The sequence below is a fragment of the Oryctolagus cuniculus genome, chromosome 17 (genome assembly GCF_051225735.1).
Source record: "Oryctolagus cuniculus isolate XC-2025 breed Fujian yellow rabbit chromosome 17, ASM5122573v1, whole genome shotgun sequence".
Classification (NCBI taxonomy): domain Eukaryota; kingdom Metazoa; phylum Chordata; class Mammalia; order Lagomorpha; family Leporidae; genus Oryctolagus; species Oryctolagus cuniculus.
The window spans coordinates 33,272,311-33,286,456 of record NC_142883.1 but is presented as its reverse complement, the minus strand read 5'-3'; the positions used below and the strand labels follow the sequence as shown (position 1 = coordinate 33,286,456).

At 53.6% G+C, this 14,146-nt stretch overlaps 2 protein-coding genes and 1 long non-coding RNA gene across 4 annotated transcripts in view; all 3 read left to right on the top strand.

Moving 5' to 3' along the window:
• The window catches only part of CUEDC1 (CUE domain containing 1), an 88,986-nt gene extending 84,349 nt beyond the window's left edge, over window positions 1–4,637 (top strand). Inside the window, exon 11 of the mRNA XM_070060924.2 lies at window positions 4,500–4,637. The gene's annotated coding sequence lies outside the window, so the exon portion shown is untranslated. The remainder of the gene's footprint in view (window positions 1–4,499) is intronic.
• MRPS23 (mitochondrial ribosomal protein S23) lies at window positions 3,989–10,475 on the top strand. 2 transcript variants are annotated; one of them, XM_051824847.3, is made up of 5 exons: window positions 3,989–4,084; window positions 4,500–4,670; window positions 8,299–8,376; window positions 8,591–8,717; window positions 10,100–10,475. In XM_051824847.3, exons 1-5 carry the CDS (start codon window positions 4,041–4,043, stop codon window positions 10,244–10,246), a joined length of 567 nt encoding a protein of 188 aa, XP_051680807.3. In that variant the 5' UTR covers window positions 3,989–4,040; the 3' UTR covers window positions 10,247–10,475. The 2 variants fall into 2 exon arrangements, with proteins under 2 accessions (XP_051680807.3, XP_008269477.4); XM_008271255.5 differs by having other exon boundaries at window positions 10,094–10,475.
• A 2,517-nt stretch (window positions 10,476–12,992) lies between these two features.
• Window positions 12,993–14,146, top strand: part of LOC138846143 (uncharacterized) — a 94,955-nt gene continuing 93,801 nt past the window's right edge. Inside the window, exon 1 of the long non-coding RNA XR_016224425.1 lies at window positions 12,993–13,070. This is a non-coding gene — a long non-coding RNA (uncharacterized LOC138846143). The remainder of the gene's footprint in view (window positions 13,071–14,146) is intronic.

Below are 14,146 nucleotides of genomic sequence, written 5' to 3'. Positions count from 1 at the left end.
GGGCCACTATGACTATATAAGCATCCGCCCTGCCTGGAGCATGAAGCCTGGAGTTGGGTGTCACTTCCAGATTATTCCAGGGACTCTGGAGTGAGGAATTATGAGCATGTCTTGCTACAACCTTGATATTCAAGTGTGGCCTGTGGATACAGGGACCCACTGTCCTGGTTTCCCTGGTCACAGGGCTTTCAATGCCCAAACTTGGAAAGTCCTGGGCAGATTTGGGTGAGTTGGTTACCCTGCCTGGGTAGCATGGGCATCAACCTGGTGACTGGCGAGAAACATGGAGGCTCAGGCCTTACCCTAGACCTATGGAATCAGAATGTGCATTGCCCAAGACCCCCAGGATGTTCACGTGCTCGAGAGAGAGCAAGTTGCTCCCAGAGTCCACAGCAACCCTGAATCACCTGCCTTCTAGTGACCTCATCCGTGGTAGGCAGCAAAACACCGGAGTGATCCTAACAATGGAAGGCCAGGTGCTGCCCTCCGTGGCGGCAAGGAGCCTGCGGCAGGTGTGGGCAGAAAGTGCCGGTCTCTACCTGAATTCTCCTTGGGGTGAAGGAAAGACTGGGAAACTAAGTGAAAATGACTTGCAGGTCGCCGGGTGGGATTTCCCTGTGGGGCACGGGGAGAAGTCAGAAGTGATCACCCCGCGCGTGCTGACTCAGGAGCTGCTGCAGGCCAGGCCCGTGTGCAGCACTTGGCAGGCACTCGCTCGCTCACTTTCTTCACACGGCGCTGGGCCGGCTCCTGTCAGTGTCCCCATTTCCCAGCGGCTAAGCTGAGGCTCAGAGGAACGTCAGAGGAACGTAAAAATCTATCTCGAAATGGAACAGAGCAGCACGCCTGGTGCATGGAGCGGTGGAGGATCTGCATGGTCAGCCACAGCTTTCTCCTGCTCCGCGCATATCTAGGGCGTGGGGTGGGGGCGTGCTCAGCCAGGAGGGGAGGAGCCTCCACCGCCTTCGCGGTGAGCCCTCTCTCCTTGCCCTTCTTCCTCCTGGTCCTGGGACTCAGCACCTCGTACTGAATACTGACTATTGTTTCCCCTCTTATTTATTTATTTAGAGAGGCAGAGGAACAGAGAGAGAGAGAGAGAGAGAGAGGAGGGAGAGAGGGGGAGTGATCTCCCATTTGCTGACCCATTTGCCTAATACCCACAACAGCTGGGGCTGGGCCAAGCTGGAGCCAGGAGCCCACCTGGGCAGAACGGACCCAACTACTTGAGCCATCACCTACTGAGGGTGCACGTTAGCAGGAAGCAGAGCTGGGACTCGAACCCAGGCGCTCCAGTACAGGATGCAGGTGTTCTGGGCAATGTCTTAACCACTGGGCCAAACACCTGTTCCTACCACTCTCCATACCTCCTTTATAAAAGGATTTATTTTGAGGCCAGCGCTGTGGCATAGTAGGCTGGGCCTCCACCTGCAGCACCAGCATCCCATATGGGTGCAGATTCCTGTCCCAGCCACTCCTCTTCCCATCCAGCTCTCTGCTATGGCCTGGGAAAGCAGTAGAAGATGGCCCAAGTCCTTGGGGCCATGCACCCACATGGGAGACCCAGAGGAAGCTCCTGGCTCCTGACTTCAGATGGGCCCAACTCCAATTGTTGTGGCCATTTGGGAAGTGAATCAGCAGATGGAGGACCTTTCTCTGTCTCTCCCTCTGTCTGTAAATCTACCTCTCAAATGAATACATAAAATCTTTTTAAAAAAATTATTTCATTTATTTGAAAGGCAGAGTTATATAGAGAGAAGGAAAGACAGAAATCTTCCATCCACTGCTTCACTCCCCAAATGCTAGCAATGGCTGGGGCTGGGTCAAGCTGAAGCCAGAACCCTGGAACTTATCCAGGGCTCCCCTGTGGGTGCAGGGGCCCAAGCACTGGAGCCATTTTGTTCTGCTCTTCCAGGCATAGTAGCAGGGAGCAGGACCAGAAGTGGAGCAGATGGATGGGACTCGAGCCAGTGCCCATATGGGATTCTGGTGTCACAGGCAGTGGCCTAACCTCTGCACCACCATGGTGGCTCCCCCACACCCAGTTTGAAAGCAAAAAGTGCCCTGCCCCCTGATCCTGGCTCTCCACCATAGGTGTGTGCAGCGTTAAGGACATCATTGACGTCCTGGGCTTTTCTCAGAGCTGTTCCACTATCGGGAAAAGTCTTCCTCTGTTTGCCGGACAAACTCCCAGGCACCGTTTCTATAAGGGCACTACTTACAAAGACATGGGCCACAATGTTGGGAGTATCATCCAAACGCCACAGTGCCAGGTGGCATTTGGCAGCTCACACAACAGCAACCGTGAGCTACGAGGGCCCTTAGACCTATAGCCCCGCCCCACCCCCCCAGCATGCACTGGGTGCCAGCTTTACAAGGTGGCCACTTTCCCCTTGCAAAAAGCTACAAAGGTAACTGATGCTACCGTCCACATTGTAATGGCTGAAGAAGCAGAGGCTTGAACAGTCACACAACTTAGCCGTGGGCACATCTCCATGATGGTAGGGCCAAAATGGGGCAAAGTAGTCAAGTGGGAGGAACACAGCCTTCCAGAAAGTTCCCAAGCTCCCTCTCCTTATCTGTAGTACACTACCTCCTGCAGCAGGTGGCTGAACGACTGGATGACATGGCCCAGCCCCTTGTGGAGGCTGTGGTCTCCACCCAAGAAGGCAGCAAGCCCCACACGTCCAATCTGCTCCACCCCAGCTGCCCAGCCGCTTCCTCCCGGGTTAGGAATGAAGGCTTCTGGGGTGCGCACTTCCTACTGCAGGCTCTCACAGCCCCCAAGGCTCCCCTGGACGCTGCTCACCACCACTCTGCCATCTCAGCTACAGAGAGGAAGGGAGCACCCGACGACCTGGAAGAGTCCCGCCTCGCAGTCCCTCCGAGGCTGAGGGCTTGAGTCTTGGCTCCCCTCCTTGAACTTGGAAGAAACCCATCTAATTCTGTGACTGCACATGCCCAGGCTGGGTGGGAGAAGGGTAGTACGCCTGCCCTTCGGGCTGGCGGCTGGCTCCGGCTTGGACAGAATTAGAAAGTGTCAGGAGGCCTGAGCAGACTATATTTAGCTGGGAGCACGTCTGCTCTCCCGGGCCAAGTCCTCCAGGCCTCCCAGGGCCGGGAGACCCCCCCTTCACCCTCAGCTCAGGGCTGACCCTCGCTGCTCCAGAGGGTCCCGAGGCAGCAGAGACCCACTTCTCAGCGGAGCCCGGGCCTCACATCACTGCCTCCGCCTCCTGCTTTAGTCTCGGGAGGCAGTGCTGGGTCCTGGGGGCCCAGGCGGGGTGGTGGGCTGCAGGGCTGGCTGTGGCCGTAGCCTATCCGGTCAGTTAGCCTCCTGTGGCCCTGCCTTCTCATTTGTGGGCAGGAGTGGACTCGCTGGGCTAACACAAACAAGAAGTGACTGCTGTCAAGCAGCCCCCAGACCCTGGGAGCCTCTCCCAGGTGATTTGGGGCTCTCTCCTGCTGACCCAGACAATGGCCCCCACCCCGGGGGGGAACTGTGTATGAGATTCACTGGATTAAAAAGCCCAGCTATGACCACAAACTGGATTATCTAAAAACAAACAAACAAACAAAACCAAAAAACTCCCCCTCTCCAGCCTTCCACAGTCACGGGCAGGACTACAAGTGTTCTCCCCCACCCCCCAGGCCAGGATCCCACTACAGGCGCTGCCCTGCAATTGTCTTTTTCCTTAACCCCGCGCACTCCCACCTTCTCGAAGAGACTCGGCTCAAAAAGGTCAGAAAAGGCGAAGCGCCGTCACAGCTAGTCCCTCCCCCGCGTCAGTCAGTCTTCCCGGCTCGGGATAGCGCCCCTCCCCTTGGCTCGGCTATCGAGTGCTCCTGTCTGAATGCGGGACGGCCCCTCGGAGCGCCCCGGATCGGCTTATCATTTGCTTCTGCCTGGGTCGCTCTGCCGATTGAGGATTTGGCGTTCGCGCCGCGATCCTCGCTCGGCCAGCAACTTCCGTCCCCTTTATTGGCCGCCGCAGCTTCCGGTTCCGGGAGCGGCTGGTCGCGCTCCGTCCCCTGCGCCGAGGATGGCTGGCAGCCGCCTGGAGACTGTGGGCAGCATCTTCTCGCGGTGTGTGCTCGGAGCTGGGGCGGCAGAAGGGACCTGCCCGGGGCTGGGGTCCTGCTCTTGCCGGCGCGGGCCACAGCGGGGCCGGCATCGCATCCCGCAGGGTGTGAGCGCGGGAGCCGTGCTGTCCCCTGGCTGTCAGCAGTTGTGCTTGGCGACGACTTCTGGGTCCCGGGTGGAGGTGTCTCGGACGAGGCCGATGGGCGATCATTGGGACGGCGCCGGGGAGGGACGCGCGGAAGAGGAGTCGGGTCGGCTTGGCGACGTGGAAAGGCGCGTGTCCTCCCTGGAGGTGGGCAGCAGCCCTGCCCCGCGCCCGCCCGGTTCTGAATTGCGGACCGCGTGATCCCTGGGTTGGACGGAGTCGGGGGCTTGGCAGGCTGTTGTCCCCTGACCCTTGCTCTGTTCCCTGCCCCAGGACTCGGGACCTGATTCGGGCCGGGGTGTTGAAGGAGAAGCCGCTCTGGTATGACATCTATGCCGCCTTCCCCCCGCTGAGGGAGCCGGTCTTCCGCAGGCCCCGCTTGAGATACGGCAAGGCCAAAGCGCTCGTCCAGGACATCCTGTACCACGAGGATCGCATTAGGGCGTAAGTGTGCAGCCCCCGCGGTCAGGCCGGGGACGCGAGGCCACGGGCTTCGGAAGGTGGCAGCCTGGTAGCTTACCTAAGGAGGCTTGTCCTGGGGCGCAGGCTTGGGCATCTAGGCAGATTGGGAAGTGAGCACCCGAGGTGGGAGAAACAAGAAGCTCTGGGCCAGGGAATGCAGAGCCCAGCGGCGTGTTTCCGGGCATGATCGCGGCACCTTAACGCGTTCAAATCTACCAGTTTCTTCTTTGTGTTAGTGTACTTGCCTTTAGGTGTAGAGGGTTTAGGAAGGTTTTTCCAGTAAAGACAGCTCTCTTCATGACACTGTTCCGAATTGCGGATCAGGTGTTGAAAGCAGCAGATACCCGTTCTCCAATCTCTTCTCCTTCCCCGTGCCTTCTCCTCAAACCTAAACAGCCACAGAAGACGTGCTTCTAATGGCGGTGTTTTTTCCTAAGATTTTATTTTATTTTGTTTGAGAGGTAAGAGTTACAGACAGAGGCAGAGAGAGAGAGAGAGAGGTCTTCCATATGCTGGTTCACTCCCCAAATGGCTGCAATGGCTGGAGCTGCACCGATCTGAAGCCAGGAGCCAGGAGCTTCCTCCAGGTCTCTCACGTGGGTACAGGGGCCCAACGACTTGGGCCATCCTCTACTGCTATCCCAGGCTGTTTGTTAGCAGGGAGCTGGATTGGAAGAGGAGCAGCCGGGACTAGAACCAGCGCCCTTGTGGGATGCCGGCCCTGCAGGTGGAGGCTTACCCTACTGTGCCACAGGGCCGGCCCCCCGGCAGTGTTCCTAAAGATGTCCTCAGTGCCTGTCCTGGTGTGTGGCATGTAAGCTGCTCCGACACTGTCTCCCGAGTGAAGCCACTACTGGCCGCGCTGTGGCCGGCTGAGGAGGAAGGATGGAGGGTCACATGGGGGCTGTTTGGAGAGTGGCCATCAGCGTTTTATTAGCTCCTTGGAGTGATGCTGGGTCAGTGGATTAGAATCCACTTGTGTGGCCACGTTTAGCATCCCCGTCTGCCTGTCAGAGCTCTGAGCAGTAAAGCCCTCACTGGAAACCTGCTGATACAGGCTGCCCCTCAGATACTGACCTGATCTAGCACCACAGCGTGGATGCTTCCTGTGCTCCTCAGTGTCGAGACTGCTGATTGACCTGAGTGCACATCTATTCCTGCCGCCGAAATTAAACGCTGCCCTGCGGTCCAGGCACCTCTCATTGAAGGACCCCCCTCAGCCCCCAGACTTTTTTAAGGTAGCAGAACAAGTATGTTTTTATTGTACCTGGAAATTCTCAGGGGAGAATGTGAGCTCTTTCGGGGGAATTAAATGCCTTTTTAGCACTCTCTGTTGGATCCATTACATATTGGTGAGGGTGCGTTTATGTTTCATTTACACACTAAAATGATTTGTGCCTCTACTTTGGGTAGCGTTACAGAATTTGGAACATTTTATTGCTTCCTTTTTCTGGTTGAATGTGATTAACTTGTATTTATGTAATTCATTGGACCTTTATCTCTGTGGCTTTTTTTTTTTTTGGTAGGGGGATATTTTTAAGAACTTATAACAAATTCCAGATGTATCAGAACGTAAATGTAAAAGTGAAGTCATAACTGTACTGGAAGAAAACCTGGGAGAAGTTAAAAACCATCTGAGTGATAAAGGCCTTTCTGAGCCTGCCGTAAAACCCAGAAACCATAAAGAAAACATTCAGATTTCCTCCATAGCAAAATGCCATAACTAGAATCAAGGGGTGGCCAACTGGGAAAGGTTTTCTGCAACATGTCTAACAAAAGATTAATTTCCTACTGATGTGCTACAAAGTTTGCTCATAAATCAGTAAGAGAAAGACCATTGTCTTAGTTTGGGCTGCTTAGTGAATCACCAGGCTTCTGAACACCGGCAAGGTGCTCCTCATCATTCTGGAGGCTATTATTTGAGAGGTAGTTACAGACAGTGAGAGGGAGAGACAGAGAGAAAGGTCTTCCATCCATTGGTTCACTCCCGAAATGGCCGCAATGGCTGGAGCTGCACCAATCCAAAGCCAGGAGCTAGGTGTTTTGTTTGGGTCTCGCACGTGGGTGCAGGGGCCCAAGGACTTGGACCCTTCTTCTACTGTTTTCCCAGGCCATAGCAGAGAGCTGGATCAGAAGAAGAGCAGCCGGGACCAGAACCGGTGCCCCTTATGGGCTGCTGGCGCCACAGGCGGAGGATTAGCATATAGCACCACAGCGCAGGCTCCTGCGCCTTATTCCTTGTGTCCTTACAAGGGGGAACCAGAGAGGAAGCAAATGCTCTGCTCTCGCCCTCTTACAAGGCCTCTGATCCCCGCCTGAGGGCTCCGCTCATGATCTAGTCCGGGTCCAGAGGCCCCACTCCACACTCCGGCACACCAGGAATCAGAGTTGTAACAGGAATTTTGGGGCCGACACAAGCATTCAGTCTATAACGGCCACCAAACAGGAAAATGGGCAAGAACATGGCCAGGTCACAGAAAAGGAAGTTCTGTTTGCTGTTAAGCTTGAGACCACGTCCAGTCTCTTTCATAAGAGAAGCCAGTTAAAACGACAATGAGCTATCCTTTCTCAGCTTACCAAGCTGGCAAAGATCAAAAGATGAAGAGTCATGTGGCAGTCAGACATTACTGGAAGTTGTGCAGTGTCTTTGGAAAGCATTTTGGAGGTTGGGATGCTTAATTACGAATGCACACGTCCTGATCAGTGGTACCACGTGTGTGAGGAAGGGTAGGGAAGGCAGCGGTGAAGGGCCGGAGTCCGTCTGCATACACTGATTTAAAGTGAGTTCTGGGAACTTTCAGGTGAAACAAGGCAAGCTGTGGGGGAAGCGGGGACTGCCTCCCTGGTGGACACAGGGCCTCCTTTGTGGGTGATGAAAATGATTTGGAGCAGACAGAAGTGAGAGTTGTACAAATCTGTGAATGTACGAAATATCAGTGAATTGTACACTTAACAATGGTGAATTTGGGGGTGGGCATTTGGGGCAGTGGTTAAGACTCTACGGGATACCCACATCCCAGAGTGGAGTGCTTGATTCAAGGCCCAGCGACTCTGCTTCTCCTCCAGCGTCTTGCTAGTGTGCCCCTTGGAAGGCAGTAGGTGATGTTCAGCTCTTGGGTTCCTGCTACCCATATGGAGGACCTGGATGGAGTTCCTGGCTCTTGGCTTCAGTCTGGCCCAGCCCTGGCTGGTGTGGGAGTTTGAGGAGTGAACCAGCTGATAGAAAAGCACTCTCTGTCTTGTCTGTCTTTCAAATGACTTATTTTATGAAGTGGAAATTTTAACTCAGTTTTAAAAAAGGCAAGATGTAGAACATTCTTTTTTAAAGATTTATTTATTTCTGTTTGAAAGAGTTACAGAGTGGGAGAGGCAGAGAGGCCTTCCATCTGCTGGTATACTCCCCAAATGGCCACAACAGCCAGGGCTGGGCCAGGCTGAAGCTGGGAGCCAGGAGCTTCATTGCTGTCTCCCACGTGGGTATAGCCCAGGCTGTGTAGGTCATGCTGTCCTGACACCCCTGGGGCCCTGCACTTACTCTGCATTACCCTTACTGTGTTCCTGGGCACCATCTGTAGTTGGAGGTTTATATTGTAATGTTTGTATTTTCTAGGAAGTTTTATTCAGCCTATGGATCTGGTCCAAAAGCTTTTGATCTGTTCAATCCAAACTTCAAGTCTACCTGTCAACGGTAAGTCACTGTGCGAGCCCTGGATTTCTGCCCTCCCACCCTGCACCCCTTTTATTTTGGTTTAGTTACCAGTCTGAGGAATTTTGTTGAATTCCACTTGTGGAAAAAGATGTTCCTTCTAGAAGGTCCGTTAAGGGAGGGCTTGGTTCTGTGTAGAAGCACAACTTCACAGCCCTGACATACAGACCTGAGATGTGACTGCTTGCAATTCCAGGTTTGTGGAGAAATACATTGAGCTACAGAAACTTGGAGAGACAGACGAAGAAAAGTTATTTGTAGAAACAGGGAAGGCTTTATTGGCAGAAGGTATCATTTTAAGACGAATAGGAGAAACAAGAACTGTGAGTATTTTTTCTGTTTTTAAAGATTTATTGGGGCCGGTACTGTGGCATAGAGGGTAAAGCCTCATCCTGCAGAGCTGGCATCCCATATGGTTGTCAGTTTGAGTCCCAGCTGCTCCACTTTCGATCCAGCTCTCTGCTATGGCCTGGGAAAACAGCAGAAGACGGCCCAAGTCCTTGGTCACCTGTGCCCGCATGGAAGACCTGGAAGAAACTCCAGGCTCCTGGTTTCGGATTGGCACAGCTCTGGCCGTTGTAGCCAATTGGGCAGTGAACCATTGAATGGAAGACCTCGCTCTCTCTGCCTCTCTTCCTCTCTCTATGTAACTCTGACTTTCAAATAAATAAATCTTTTGTTTTGTTTTGTTGACCGGCAGAGTTAGACAGTGAGAGAGAGACAGAGAAAAAGGTCTTCCTTCTGTTGGTTCACCCCCAAAATGGCCACCAAGGCCGGTGTACTGCGCCAATCCAAAGCCAGGAGCCAGGTGCTTCCTCCTGGTCTCCCATGTGGGTGCAGGGCCCAAGCACTTGGGCCATCCTCCACTGCCTTCTTGGGCCACAGCAGAGAGCTGGACTGGAAAAGGAGTGACCGGGACAGAATCCAGCACCCCGACCAGACTAGAACCCGTGGTGCTGGTGCCGCAGTCGGAGGATTAGCCAAGTGAGCCGTGGTGCCGGCTGAATAAATCTTTTTTTTTTTTTTTTTTTTTAAGATTTATTTATTTATTTGAAAGTCAGAGTTACACAGAGAGAAGGAGAGAGATCTTCCATCTGCTGGTTCACTCCCCAGGTGGCCTCAGTAGCCAAGGCTGGGCCAGGTGGAAGCCAGGTGTCAGGAGCTTCTTCTGGATCTCCCATGTGGGGTGCAGGGGCTCAAGTACTTGGGCCATCTTCTGCTGCTTTCCCAGGCCATTTGCAGGGAGCTGGATCGAAAGTAGAGCAGCCAGGACATGAACTGGCACCCATATGGCATCATGGGCCGTGGCTTTATACCACAACACCCATCCCAAGAGCTCTGAGTATTTTATTGTTAAAATGTTTTTGTTGTCTTTCTGTCACAAGTTGAAGAGAAGTTTGATTTATTTCCCGATCCTTGGCTTGTGTTCTTAAACTCTAGCTCTGATACTGTTAAATTCAATGTACTGGAATGTTGTGGTAATGACTGCTTCTTGGAACAAGCAGTTCATTATTAGGAGTTTTGCAGCTGTGGTTCTATGGACATTTTTGTCATGTTTCCCTTTGTCATAGTAGGATTTGGCCCGAGAGGCCAGTGCTCAGCTGCTCGCTCAGTGACAGAATGCGCCTCGTGTGGCTGCAGGCAGCTAACAGGGGAAGTGATAATGTGTGTGTGACTCACCTCTGTTCGCTCTTCTAAGCAACAGGAAGGTGGTCCTGTTTCCAGGAAGTCTGAACGTGAGAGTGCCAGACCCCAGGCTGGGGTGGAAGAAAACCAGCCTCAGAGAGAGGATCTACAGGCCCCGCGCTTGGAGGCATCTGCAGACGAGTGGAAAGGCCTGCCGCCTGCCTGAGGGCCAGGGCCGCGGCCGCGGTGCCGCCAGCCACGCTCTGCTCCCCAGCTGAAGCCCGAGCTGTTTGGAACAGCAGAACTGTGTAAATGTTTCTTGATCTCCAAGGCATCGTGTTTGCCTTTTCTTAGTTCCTGTCTCTGGGCCGTCCTAAGCTCAGCATCATGGTTTGAAAGAACTTCAGTTTTAGGACATTACAAATAAAGACTCCCCCTGTTGCATACAAAGTAAATTGACTTTGAAATTGTAAATAACACGGCGAGACCTCCAGAAAGTTTGTAGGAGTGGGAGTTGCTCGGAGTCGGTTTGCTCCAATGTTTGTGTTTGCGAGTGGGCTGGCTGCATTTGATTCCCTGGTGTGTATCTGCATCCATCTGACTTTGACCTCCACGTATGGTGTGGTCTCTTCATCAGCTACCTCTGTCTGTAGATCATCTTTGTACATTTTGCAAGAGAACTACTGACTATTTTTTTTTTTTTTAAGATCTATTTATTTGCTTGAAAGAGTTAGAGAGAGCCAGGGCGGGGGGGTCTTCCATCCGCTGGTTCACTCCCCAATTGGCCACAATGGCTGGAGCCGTGCCAATTAGGATCCAGGAGCCAGGAGCTTCTTTTGGGTCTCCCATGCGGGAGCAGGGGCCCAAGGATTTGGGCTATCCTCTACTGCTTTCCCAGGCCATAGCAGAGAGCTGGATTGGATGTGGAACAGCCAGGACTTTTAACCGGTGTCCATATGGGATGCCGGCACCACACTGGCCCAACTTTCAGTTTGAGGCCAAGCTGATTATGCTTTCAGTAAGAGTGAGGACCTAACACTGATGATGGACAAACACCAAAACTGTACCTAGAATGTCACAGATCGAGTGTGTGGCAGGCAATTAGGACAGGTATAGGTTGCTCAGTACTTATTTATTGGGTGAATGAATGAGTGATCACACCCGCTGAAGACTGACTTCTGATGACATCTCAGTAGGTAACTGGGTTGCCCGGTGCAGGGTCACCTGATTCAGATGACACTCTCCACCGGTAGCCTGCCTCCCTTACCCACTGTCTTGCCTTCCTCGTTTCTCTTGTGTTTTACTAAGTAAAGGAAATAGACCTCTGAGATTGTAGCCTTCGTATTTGTGATGAGGCCAGTAGTTTTCGGTTCCTAGGAATGTGTGGGTTTTCCACCTGGTTCTCCTTTGTGCAGGGTTTCTTCCGCCTCCTGGTACGCAGTAGGCAGGGTCCTCAGCCAGCCTACACATCCTCACACACGACGCAGGGAGCAGGTGCGGCAGAAGCAGTTCTGAGCCGTGCTGTTTCCCATGGCCTTATCACTGCTTAGGCATTTCGTTACTTTTAGATGAGGAAGAAAATTTACTCCATGGGAACACATGTGGTAGGCAAACTGTGTGTACTGAGTGTCACACCAGGCCTTGGGAAAGGACCTGGGTCCGTTTTCAGTGGAATAGTGGAGAAAGGGGCATCCCTGAGCTCCAGACCTTACGTTGCCAGGTTTTTAAAGGCAGTTTCTTTGCCACAATAATGAAGCCTCTTTTTAAAAAAGTTTTTTATTGCATAATTCTTCAAAAATTATACATGGTTCAGAATTTAAAAGTAAATAGTCTCCCATTTCTGTCCCTTGCTACCCACATTCCCTTCCCTGAGGGCACACTACCACCATTTCTTTGTGTGGCTTTCTAGAAATATTCCGATTGTGTCTACAGAGCTGCTGTACGTATGAGCCTGTACCTTGTTTTTCCGGCTAATACTCATTTGTCATAGAGATCTTCCAACGGATGCATCACGGTTTGATCCCTGCCCAGCTGGTGAAAACATACCTTGTTTCTGTGTACTGTGCTGCGATGGCCTGGTGCACCTGTGGGTGCTGGCTCAGGGGACAGCTCACCTGTGGTTTCTGTCATCTCCACAGAAATCGTGCTGAGTTATATACTTACTGGCAGCGTGTGAGTGCCTGTTGTCCCACACATGTTTTTCCTTTAAATTGGAAGAGAGCGTCCTCCAGTGTGCTGGTTCATTCTCCAAATGCCCGCAGCAGCGGGGGCTGGGTGGAGCTGAGCTCTGCTGGCAGCCACGGACTCAGCCCAGGTCTCCCACGTGAATGACAGGAGCCCAAGCACTCGGAGCCAGCCAGGGTGTGCATTAGGCAGGAAGCTGGAGCCAGGGATCAAAGCCAGGCACTCAGTTGTGGGACAGAAGGTGTCTTCAGCACCTTTGGCTGCTAGGACAGATGAACGTCCTGATCCCGCTCAGTGTGACTGGGACTGTGAGGAGAGGCAGTCCTGGGAGCTGCCGGCACTTGGAGGCTGCTTTATTTATTTATTTATTTATTTATTTATTTGACAGAGTTAGACAGAGAGACAGAATGGTCTTCCTTCTGTTGGTTCACCTCCCAAATGGCCACTATGGCCAGCGCGCTGTGCAGATCTGAAGCCAGGATCCAGGTGCTTCCTTCTGGTCTCCCATGCGGTGCAGGGCCCAAGCACTTGGGCCATCCTCCACTGCCTTCCCGGCCACAGCAGTCCAGAGAGCTGGACTGGAAGAGGAGCAACCGGGACAGAATCTGGCGCCCCAACCAGGACTAGAACCCAGGGTACCAGCGCCGCAGGCGGAGGATTAGCCAAGTGAGTCCCGGCACCAGCATGGAGCCCTCTTTATGTTGAGTCTCAGCGATCCAAGCGTAGTGAAAGGTGTGACACTTCCTTGGGGAATTCAGAACTAGACCCACAGTTGGAACAAAGCTGTCACCAGGCCCCTTAGTGTTCTTCCAGAGAATGGAAATGTGACCACATTCTGAAGATCAAGTTGAGTTGAGAAGACAAGGGTGAGCGGAAGCAACCAGACTCCCCCACTATCACGGGCACAGGGGTAGGGTCCAGAGGGTGAGGGCCCTGGAGCGGGCTGGGAGTCCTGGGAGCCCCGTGGGCGGGCGTGGTTGAAGTGTGAGCTGTGTCTTCTGCCAGGAACACGCTCCTTGTCACTGCGGGCTTCAAACGCCGACTGCGTGGAACATGTTGAAACCAAGCATCAGTCCCTTACCACGCCCAGAGACCACGCGCTTGCGAGGCATTTCCCTGGGGTGGGCCCGCCTGGGCCTGATTGGCTGAGGCCTTGGTTCAAGGGAAGAATGAATGCGTAAAGGAGGGCACAGATTCTTGGTGTCCACGGAAGCAGTAGACCTGTCAGAGCAGACCTCTTGGGCCTGGCGAGGTACACGTCTGGGTTCTGGTTCTGGGCGCGCCAGTGGTCCTGGTGTGAGCTTGCGCCTGCTCCCGTGTTGCCCAGCCTTCACAGTCAGGACTGTGTGCCTCTGGCTTCCAGGGAGCACTGTAGGGAACAGTCGAGATACTGAATGCAGAGCTCCTACGTGATGTGTGTGGCGGGTGGGTTGTTACTGTCTTGAACAGGACATGGGCTGAACAGACAGGGTGGGGTGGGGCCACGGAGGCCTTGACAGCACGGAGGAGTTCAGTGCAGGAAAGTTGGAGCGGGGAAGGGGGATGTGCTTAGGATCGACTTGATTCCAAGAATGGGGGCGGGAATGGGCAGGAGGGAGGGGAGAGGACCAAAGAGGAGGCTGGAAGACGAGCAGTGTCACCAGCAGCCGGCCACACGTGGGGGAGAGGAACGGGTGCTCTCAGAAGACAGCTTCTAGTCTCAGCCTGTGAAGCTGTGTTCCAGATGAGTGTCTGGGAGGAAGGGAGAAAGGCCCGGTACGGGGCTGGGCTTTGCAGGGGGACAACGGACGAGTCTCCAGGGGGAGTGGAGAAAGACACAGGAGGGTGGAGGCCGGCCAGCCGAAGGCGCTCAGTTCAAGGACAGAGGGAATGAGAAGGCTGGCGACCCACGTCTTCATTCATCCCAACCCTGGGTTTCCTGAGTCCTGGACTCGCCACTCGA

Coding starts and splice junctions, on each gene's coding strand:
- MRPS23 (XM_008271255.5), top strand. CDS start 4,041: ATGGCTGGCAGCCGCCTGGAGACTGTGGGCAGCATCTTCTCGCG. Junction 4,671..8,298: donor CACGAGGATCGCATTAGGGC/GTAAGTGTGCAG, acceptor TGTATTTTCTAG/GAAGTTTTATTCAGCCTATG. Junction 8,718..10,093: donor GAATAGGAGAAACAAGAACT/GTGAGTATTTTT, acceptor CGCTCTTCTAAG/CAACAGGAAGGTGGTCCTGT.